General features: G+C 40.6%; 1 protein-coding gene across 1 annotated transcript; it reads left to right on the forward strand.

Moving 5' to 3' along the window:
* Nucleotides 1–4,976: 4,976 nt before the first annotated feature.
* Nucleotides 4,977–9,793, forward strand: LOC131245493 (cyclic phosphodiesterase-like). Its single transcript, XM_058244997.1, has 3 exons — nt 4,977–5,407; nt 7,298–7,352; nt 9,333–9,793. The coding sequence occupies exons 1-3, from the start codon at nt 5,132–5,134 to the stop codon at nt 9,536–9,538; spliced, it is 537 nt and encodes a 178-aa protein (XP_058100980.1). The 5' UTR covers nt 4,977–5,131; the 3' UTR covers nt 9,539–9,793.
* The last annotated feature ends 1,042 nt before the right edge of the window (nt 9,794–10,835 follow it).

Raw genomic sequence — 10,835 nt, forward strand, 5'->3', positions numbered from 1 at the left:
TAGCTTGGCTCAATTCAGCCAGCAGCTTGGGCTCGTTGCCTCCATGATATTTTTACAGACACATGCTGTGCACTTTTCATAGCTCACTGTATTTAAAACAGCAACTGCTATTTACAAATATTTCATCAAACACCTTATAGACAACATTAAAATTAAGAATAAATGGTATTTGTTTCATATACGTACATTCTTGGTTACTAGCCGACACTTCGTTGAGTTATTTCACTAAACCCTTGGTGAGCAACATTAATATCAAAGTAATCGAGTCACCGAACTAGTTCGATTCGAGTTTGGGTTTGATTTGAGTCAAGTCGAGCTTGGGCAAGCTTGAAATCGGTTCGAAATTTTTTCAAGCTCACAAAATCAGCTCGACTCGGCTCGAACTCAGCCATGAACCAAGTCAAATTGAGCTTTTTTGAGTTGAGCGAGCATGTTAACTTAGTTTGTGTACACCCCTAAACACAGCAATAACCTTATAAACATACCGCAACAAAAGGAAAACTCATGATCCAATGATGGGATTGTCAGGGCCTCTAGGAGAAAGGGACAGGTTCACCTACGGTTCAGGAAAGGCCGACGATGGCCTATCACGCAGATCACCCGGCCTTTGCAATGACAATAACTAAAATTGTGATGGTTGGAAGCCCAGCGGTGATAATGAAAACTGCAATAAGCCTTAGAACACAAATTTCTTCATATTTCACCATCTTCTACTTCAACTCAATGGAATTTTTATAGGACCATACAATGTATATATAAGGAAAAATGTTAATTAGCTGATATACATGGAAGGCAAAATCAATATGGTGAAAAGAATGCTTATGACACGGAAGTTTTGGACGAAGCTAATATTTGTGTTTTCCCTTCATTGCATGACCTTATGAACAAGCTAGCACCTGCATGACTGGTAAACAGGTTGGATGACAAGTAATAATCATTGTGGGCCTTAGGAAGGTTTCAACCATGAACACCATTATTCCCACTGTTTCTTGTGGTGTGATCCACTTGAGCTTTGGATATGCTTCAATGTTCGGTCTATGCCCTAAGATGATATGAAAAAGTAGATAGAAGAAGTGAGTGAACATATTGAATAAACTTGGTGAGAGCCCACTATAATTTCACGTGTTTTATGTGTGCCGATCCAACCATTTTATGAGCTAATTTTAGTTACAGAGCTCGAAACTTAAGTATATATAAATTTCAAGTGGACCACACCATAGGAAAGTGTGAATTGAATACCGACCTTGAAAACTTCTTAGAGGCCACAGTGATTCCTAGAAAGGTCTCGACGGTAGACATCATTATTCACACCATTTACTGAACACCCTACCTATGGGGCCAACCATGTACATGTCTTGTCTACACCATCCATCCATTTTAAGAGCTTACTTTAGGACATGAACCCAAAATTGAAACATAACTGAAGTTCAAGTGGACCACACTATAAGAAAAGTGTGAATTGAATGCCTAGCATTGAAAACTTCCCAGGGAGTCATTAAAGTTTTAGATCAACCTGATATTTGTGTTTTCCCTTAATCCATATCGTGTAACCTTATGAATAGATTGGATTGCAAATAAACATCACTATGAGGCCTATAAAAGTTTAACAATGGACATCATTACCCCCACCATTTCCTATGGTGTAGTCTTCTTGAGCTTTGAATATGCTTCAGTTTTGAAATGGTGCCCTAAAATAAGTTGGTAAAATGGATGAACAATATGGATAAACATATACATCATGGTGGTGTGAATGCCTTCCTATAGACAAGCGTGTATGCATTGCTAGATATACTACACGTAGTGGAAGACTGCATTTTCACAGGATGGTGTTTGCATTATCATGTGCAGTTAATCTTTTTTTTTTTTTAAGGTTTACAATGGATCTACGTATATGGTTTGTTTATCTTGTCTTGACTTTCTTGGCTATGCAATACCTTTCTAAGGTAGCCATAATAATATGTTTGAAATAATATGTTTGAAATGGTTGGAGTCGCCACCATCAGATTTGGCAAGGTAATAGTTCACAATCAATTAGGACCATAAACCTGTTTAGTAAGGCCGAAGAATCATGAATCCTTTGACTTGAATGACTCCTATGATTGGCTTGCGATCTTGGAAATCTGGATAAGGGTCAACTTTCTCTCGCTTGCACTCGTATGAGATCTTTACTTCAAGGGACCTACAATTTTTAAGGAAATCATATATCTGCAAGAAATGTTAGTCATATGATCATAATTCTACGAAAGGGTCGAGCAGGTAAAAGGAAAAAAAGTAAACATATATTATCATTGCTTTACAAAGTCAAAATATGAGGGTCTATATTTAGATTTTGTGTGTGATTATGATGCATGGGCTTGCCTTGAGTACCCTCGCGTTGAGTTAGATTGATCAAAGACTGGACGTAGGATCTAGCTATTCTCTCAATCACCAATTGTGATCAACGATCAAGCGACTTATGACATGATAAGAGTTAGCCATTCCGAATGGATATTTTTTATCTTATGTCTAAGTGCTTGTTCTTTCATCAGTATAATCGCAATACGCTTCTTAAAAGAATGAAAATGAACAAATAAATAAAGATGACTTAACAATGTTAATTTCATTAATTGAATGTGTGGCCCATTATACGTGACAGAATATTGAAAATAACCTAGAGAAATAAGCAGTCGAGAGATAAATACCTGACTCGTTTGTCAAAACAAACGATCGAAGCGAATGGTTAGCAAGATGCAACTGGATAGGCGTGATCGCTTAAGTAAGAACTTAGTTAATCAGGATCCAACAACTTTAGGGTTGTAGACATTTAATCTAATCCTATGGTACTGTAACAGTGGACGGTAGATGCTAGCAATCTATGCTAAATCTAAGCTAAACTATACTAAGATAAAATAAGATAAATTGAGAAGTAAATAGATGTATATGGCGTGGGCCCTCAAGCTCTTCATGGTGTGCTCCGTTTATAACTCGTTGAAGTGGCTAAACCCTTGTTGGGCTTCTTTGCTAATCCTAAATCTTCTGCGTTTATGATATGCATTCCGAATGGTAAGGACTCCAGGTAAATTCGAAATTACTAGCTTACTGAATCTTTTTCTTATAGTTAATCCTTTTATTAAAGATCTTTGTGGCCTACTAATTGAAATTGAGATCAATCGAAGGAACGCATCTTGCTGATCTTGGACCTCAAATTTATTATGGCCATGCATTTGGATGATCTCTCTACCTCTTCCAATTGTGATGTTGGACGAACCAAATCCACCTAATGCTAATATGTTATCGAATGGATCAGATTTTTCATTGAGGATTCCTATTCTCTTAATTCTAATTAATGTACGACTTATGACCCAATCTAGTTTAAACTTTTTCAGAAGTCACAAACTCTCCAAGCATTTTTGGGAAGTTACCCTATTTTAGAAGACCGTGAGAGACAAACTTACCAAGTATATCATAGCCATATCTATGATCAGACACGTTCTCTCGATTGGTTTTTTATAGATATATATTGGGCACACTACCTCGTAAATTAACATGCTAATCATGGCAACATGATATCTGCCTATTTGCTCCTCTTAGAGGCATGCGTGCAAATTTGTGCATTCGCATTAATAATAGAATGCATAGCGTCGAAGGCAAATCCGTTGATCATATCTTTGAGTGTGAGTAAGATTTCCACAGGTACCAAATATGTAATATCAACATGTGGTGGCTTTTGACCAGCCCATGTCAGGGTATTGAAAATAGGTGCAAATAGCTATTACCACTTCATTAGATTAATGTAAAACATATATTACATTGCCCTTCTTTTGGTTGCATCCATTAACCATCGGCCACTGGTAAATTAACAGGAAAACAAACAGCACACTTCAATTGTTTGAAAATGAGCCTTTTCACCAATATGCACCATCCATTGTGTGGTAAATTAACAGGAAAACAAGCTCTGAAACATCCATTTAAGACACATTATACTACGCAGGTCATTACAATAAGTTTTATGGATCAAGCTTTCACATCACAATGGGTACTCGAAGCCATGAGTTTGTGTTGAAACTCTTCGTAGTCTACCACTGAGGCATGAGTACGAGCTTTCATGTTATTTGTTTAGATGGAGTATCTTTGCCTATTGTCACTAAAAAGGAGGGAATAGTTTTTTTTATATACTCTACGCTAATGATAGTTTTGTTATTTTAAGCTAGGAGAGGGGCAAAATGGTACATGTGCACTCCCTGGTGTGTTGACGTCAAGAGGCTCCACCATGGTGCATGTGCTATATAACCCCTATTCACTTTTCCATATCATTTTATAGCATGGGCTAAAAAATGAGACAAATCCAAAACTCAAGAGGACTACACCACAGACATGATGAGAAGGAAGATTTATTTCAAGTTATTTTTGGAAAAGAACAGCCACTTGGGTAGGCTCCACCTTAATGTTAATGTAAAATCCACCTCAATCATTAGGTGTGTCCTACCATGGTAGGTCTTTGGCTGAAAAATCAGCTCTATTTAAGTGGGTTACACAATTCAAAACAGCATGCAGGGAAAGCCTTACCCTTTGAATGACAGATGGGCCTGATGTTTGAGTCCAATGCCTAAATACCGATTTGGCATTTCATGTTTGGAGTAGACTCTATGTAATCATCACAACAGTAGACGGCTTTAACAATTGTTTCCTTTGGTTTGGCCCACTTCAATCACAGTTAAATCTGAATTTTTGGCCCTTGGCCTAGCACTAGATTACACATCTAACATAGATTAGATATCACATAAACATAGTGGTGGACCCTTTTAAAAATAAAAGGTGTGGTTACTTCTTCTCCTCTCTCTCTCTCTTTTTAAGTTGTTACCCTCAGGCTCGGGCTGGTCTGGGCTTAGCTTCAAAGATTCGGGCCGGGCTTGTAGAGAGTAGGGCCCGGCCGTTGACTCCGAATATTCGGAGTGGAAATGGCACATACATCATGGTGGGGCCCGCAGAAGCACCGATCACTACCGAGCTGGGTATTGGAGGGTCACTACCGAATCCGAGTCCTTCTAAGCCAGAGAGATTTCCGGCGTTGGGGAGTTGCGAGGATTTCATTTTCATTCTCTCGTATTTGGAAGGAGAGACGGAAACGGTCGTAGCAGCAGACGGAGGAGAAATGACGGCAGTTTATTCGGTGTGGGCGACTCCCCCCGCGCACGTTAGCGAGAGGCTGAAGCAGCTGATGCGGAACCTAAGAGCCGAGTTCGGGGGACCCGAGTTCGAACCGCACGTGACCGTAGTCGGAGCCATGCGTCTGACGGAGAAAGACGGGGTGCGGAAGCTGGAAGCCGCTTGCCAGGGACTCAAGCCGTATACGGCCCGTATAAATACGGTATCCAGAGGGACTTTCTTCTACCAGTGCGTTTACCTCCTCCTCGACCCTACTCCCGAGGTGAAAATGAAAACAAGAAAGAAAAAGAAAAATCAGCTACGATGCACCGAAATTTGGTGTATGAGGCATCTCTACCGTCCAATTGGCGCGTCTTTCTGTCGATCCGGAGTGCCGATCGGGGTACAGTTATTCGTACTGATCCGATGTTCCTGACCATCCGATCAGAGCACTTCTTTTGATGGTGGTCCACAAGTAGGATTTTGATCGGGTGGTCATGACCGTCCAGTCGATCTGAGATTTATGTTATTGTTCATCCACGAGGTTTTCCACCAATTTGGACGGTCTGATCGATGGGCAGAGCTTGAGAAGGCTTATGCACTGAGTTTCTGTGTAACAGTCATCACTCTTTATGATGATTGACGGATGGATTGTATAAGTGGGACAGATGTTTTCAATGATCCGTATCGTTGGTCTGTTGGAACCCACCTTGGATGGACGGTGCATAAAAGATCACCCGGATTGGAAGATTGTAGCTACCAATCCTTTCTTCTTCTTCTTCTTCTTTTTTTTAAAAGTTGGATGTGGACCGTTGCTGTATTTTGGTTCTTAATCGTCAATTTTCAAGCCTTGAGGAGATTTTTGGGGTATGCACCCAACGACCAATGAACCGATGGCATGGATGGCTGAACTAGTGGCCCACTTACATATACTAAGAGCCCCAGTCCAGCAATCCTCCACATTCAAACAATCAGAGATAGGAAAGAAGTTATTTAGATTTAATTCCCCTTAAATCATAAGCATCTATGATGCAGGGGCATTTTCACACTGGGCTCAAGTGGGGTAGCATGTGGGATGCGGGGACTCACTCAGGGTGGGTGGCCCGCGCAAAGCGGAGCCCATGTGAAGTGGGACCCACAAGGAGGTTCGGCCAAGGTCCTAACCCATCTAATGTGGGACCTACGCTATGAGATAAAGCGGAGCTCATGTGAAGTGGGACCCATAAGGAGGTTCGGCCAAGGTCCTAACTCATCCAATGTGGGACCTACGCTATGAGATAAAGGGATTGATTCGCCATGCTCTATTAGTTCGAGCTTTTAGAGCAATTGGTTAATTATCCTGCATTGAAGTGGTACCACGAGACTCCTCACGGGGGGTGATTAATGTATGGGCATTTTCACACCGGGCTCAAGTGGGGTAGCGTGTGGGATGCAGGCAAATACTTGGGGTGAGAGGCCCGTCTGAAGCAGAATCCATGTGAAGTGGGATCCAGAAGGAGGTTTGTCCAAGGTCATAACCCATCCGATGTGGGACCTGGGCAATGAGATAAAGGGATTAACTCGCCATTCTCTATCAGCTCAAGCTTTTAGAGCAAGTGGTTAATTATCCTGCATCGAAGTGGTATCACGATACTCCTCACCAGGGGTGATTAATGCAGGGGCATTTTCACACCAAGCTCGAGTGGGTTAGCTTGTGGGATGCAAGGACACACTCGGGGTGGGTGGCCTGTGTGAAGCGGAACCTATGTGAAGTGGGGCCCACGAGGAGGTTCGACCGAGATCCTAACCCATGTGATGTGGGGCCTATGCTATGAGATAAAGGGATTAATTCATCATACTCTATTAGTTCGAGCTTTTAGAGCAAGTGGTTAATTGTCATGCATCAATCTAATTTTAAGTTGAATGGGCTTTCTGTGATGCCGAGTTTAATAATCAGTTTGGATTTGAGAACATGTGGCACAAATGAATATGTGTGTGAGAGATGATCAATCCCTACCCCGTCAACCTCATTTTTTGAAATAATGAGGAACAACAGCTTCCCCAACAAATGCTACCCTTCTGCAGATTTAATGAGAAATGAAAAAAAGGGTCCACCCACCATTAGATGAATAAAACTCAAGTCATATACTGTTGAATTAATTCAATGAGTTAAGATCTATGCTTGGTTTTGTAGGTGTTGGAAACCAGTGCACATACCTGTGGCCATTTTGCATACATGCGCTCAACCCGTGAGTCATGAACACCCCTAATTCTCTCTCTCTCTCTCTCTCTCTCTCTCTCTCTCTCTCTCTCTCATAATGAACATATATGATATGCGGTGGAACAAGTACATGATTATATATGTGATGTTTTAATGTCAGTTCTTTAAATCCATGTTGAGCTTTTATGTGCATCTGTATCAAAGAATCAATAGAAATGAAATTATCAAGGCTCTGTTTGCATTGGGGATCCTACAAAAAATCAGGATTGAGCCTAATTATGATTTTGGCAAGCCCCATAACCTCCATGTTGGATTTGTGTCTCAGAAGCAGTACTTTTTTTCTTCCACTTATGTGATGCAAATCTGACATGGTGTGTATGGGCTGTCCACTGATCCCAAATTTGTGGGATCTCCTAACCAACGGAGCCTATTAGAAATTTATAAGTACACCAGTCCACACATGGTTAGTCAAAATGCCTGAAAAAGCCTAGGCAACTGACTCATTTGTGCACTTGGGCAATTGCCCAGTGAATACGAGTCATTCAACTAACAGAAGCCTTGAATATCTTATTTCCACTCCCATGTCATCACTCAGGTGTTTTTAAGTCATACTTCTTTTTGTGTGTGTGCGCGTGTTTGAACCCGTAGCTTGTAAAAGCCTACATCATACAACCATTAGGGGTGCAACTCAGGTAGGTTGGGCTGGGTTGAGGGTCAACCTGAGCCTGGACCCAACCTCAAGAGGACCCAACTCGCAACCCTACCCAACCTGAATTCCAACCCTCGATGCTTAAACCCAAACCCAACCTGAAATCCTCCATATGCAATCCAATCTGACCCAACCCAACCCAACCTGATCTAAACACTTCTGATTATTCCCAACCCGACTTAACCCAACCCAAATTTGCTCAACCGGAACCCAACCCATTTTCAAATTGGTTTGGTGTTGGAAAACACGATCCTGACCTGACCTGGCCAGAATTTGGGTTGGGTCAATCGGGTTTGGTTCGACCCGAACCTGAACCCAAGTTGCAGACCTAACAACCATAGCCTAGGAATATACATGAGTAAGGTGGGCTAGGCAATCTCCACTGACTTCACTGAATCCAACTATAAAAACAATCTTCTGTTGTGCTGTCCTAAAATTGAAAACCTGCCATCAGCAGGTATGGCATTGTTGCATGTATATAAACGAATAAAAACAGACAGCATGCTCATATTTCAGTTAATTCTCTAGTCTCTACTGCTTTCATACATTTATGCACTGTTTAGAAAATGGCACAAATGGCAATTACTCCCTGTTTAAATGGTGCTCGCTTTAAATTGAAACTGGCACTTTGTCTGGAAAGTGCAGAAACCCCATTATGCATCAAGTGGAATGGAGAAAGTCTGTTGAACTAGCTCCAAATTGTGAGTGAGCTTGATTCTTAAATAGAAGAAATGAGCACAACTGGCCATTCCACTCACTGCAAATACAGTAACTTCCAGCCACACCCTTAAGGCTGCGTTTGGCTCTTGCCCATTTCAAGAACATAGAAAAATAATTTGTGATTGCACCAAAAAATTGAAATAATAACTGTGATTTTCCAATTTCTACTCTTAGTAGAATTTCCAAAAATCATGAAATGGGGTTCTTTTGTGTTGTTTGTAAAGGGAGAGACAGAAGGGAAGATGGACGACTCCCAACATTGTCAGGAGAAACAACTGTTTAAACAAATTCAAATTGATAAGTCCTCTAACGTTAAAACCATTTAGCCAAACATAGCTATGAATAGAAATTGTATAATACAGATACAAGCAAGAGCTTCTGATTTCACCTGTAAATAAAGAGCGCCATGACAGTTTCAGCACTTATACTTCAAAAGAAATCACTTGCCTGTTTAGGAACATTTTAGGCACATTCATGCCGTCCTACATTGTTATCATGATTACCATCATTTCTACCACCACTGAGATGATTATTGTAGGTGCTGCCTCTCCCCTGAAGCATGCCATGTCTTTCTTGCAGCTTATATGCCACATTTGAGCCTCCTTTATGGAGATTTAACTGATGAAGAGAAGGAGAAAGCTGTTGAGAGAACCAAATCCCATGATCCAGAGATTTGCAATCTGAGTTTCGAAGTCTCTAGCCTTACCTTGTATGAAACAGACACTGAAGATATAACCCTGAAGTCATGGAAGAAGGTGGCGGACTGCAATCTCGTAAAAGAGTAACTTCTTTCTGTGTAATTTTTGGGAAGGACTTATAGGTTATACAAAGCTGAAACGCATCTTTGTATCCAGTAATAATATCAACAGACACTGGATTTTAGTCCATTTCAGGCACACGTATAGCTGTTTTTATAACAGTTGTGATCACCAGTGATAATAGATCTAAGAAAAGGGTAGAAAACTGTTAACTACAATGAAATCTTGTACATCGTGACTGCCATACCTAATTTCCTGATAAATTTTAATGTTTTAGTTGGATCTTTGGTAGTGATGCCTCTGACAGATTATTCATATTTTCTCCAAAATATAATATCTTACACTGATCTGGCAGAATAAATGGTGTGGTAGAGCTGCCTTCATAGATACTTGGGTTGCTTCAGTTACCAAAAGTTCCATTTGGATACCCTTGTCCAGATAGTAACACTCTTTATACACTAGTATCCTTTTATCTAGATGCTGGCACCAATTGCAATAAAAATAGAGGGCATTACATATGGTGATGCCCACATGTGCCACATCCAACCTTCCGGTGTCCCACATGCCAATGCCCACATGAACATGTGTACCATAGATCTTAAAGTGACTCACGTGTGCTAGTGTTAATCCACATGCGCTTTGCACGTTCATATGCTAATGTGCAGCGGACAAAAGTCATGTGATTGTTCACAGGTGTATGACAAAAAACAGTGAGTACAACATAATGGTATTTCAATACAAGCCTATTCAAACAGGCCGTAAAGGGCATGTTTGGGGGCCACTTGAAATTGAATTCATCTCATTTAAGTTAATCGTAAGTCTGCATTAGAGATCATGATGGTTGGTCATCAAGATTGTTTTTAATCCTTACTAAAGAGTAATATGATCTCCCGTACTGTAATACAAAATTAGAGATTAACTAAAATAAGATAAACTCCTTTATTGAGTTGGAAAATGCCCATCTCCACAGGAGCATCAAGGTAGACATACATATCAGAGGCACACTGGTTTCTCATTTACAGGCCATTCATATTGTCAAATCACAGATCCTGTCATGCATCTTTAGGTTGTGTTTGGATGCACAAGGGAACTGAATTGCAAACACTCTGTGTAATCAAGAGGAAACTGTGGAAAATGATGATGTTTCCAAATTTCCACCATGGGCGAGTAGCCCTTGAAATGATGTTTCTTTACTTTCTAACATGGTGCAATTTGAAATCCATGGCCCTCAATATGAATACTAATAGGGAACTTATCATCATCATCTAAGCCTTATCCCAATTAACTGGGGTTGTCTACATGAAATCCTGTTCCGCCATTTCAC

Source organism: Magnolia sinica, chromosome 5 (assembly GCF_029962835.1).
Source record: "Magnolia sinica isolate HGM2019 chromosome 5, MsV1, whole genome shotgun sequence".
Classification (NCBI taxonomy): domain Eukaryota; kingdom Viridiplantae; phylum Streptophyta; class Magnoliopsida; order Magnoliales; family Magnoliaceae; genus Magnolia; species Magnolia sinica.

What these genes read in the sequence shown, in the direction of transcription:
- LOC131245493 (XM_058244997.1), top strand. Translation starts at nt 5,132, where the DNA reads ATGACGGCAGTTTATTCGGTGTGGGCGACTCCCCCCGCGCACGTTAGC. An exon ending in TCCTCGACCCTACTCCCGAG is followed by an intron (nt 5,408 to 7,297) that starts GTGAAAATGAAA and finishes TTGGTTTTGTAG; the next exon opens with GTGTTGGAAACCAGTGCACA. An exon ending in TGCATACATGCGCTCAACCC is followed by an intron (nt 7,353 to 9,332) that starts GTGAGTCATGAA and finishes TCTTTCTTGCAG; the next exon opens with CTTATATGCCACATTTGAGC.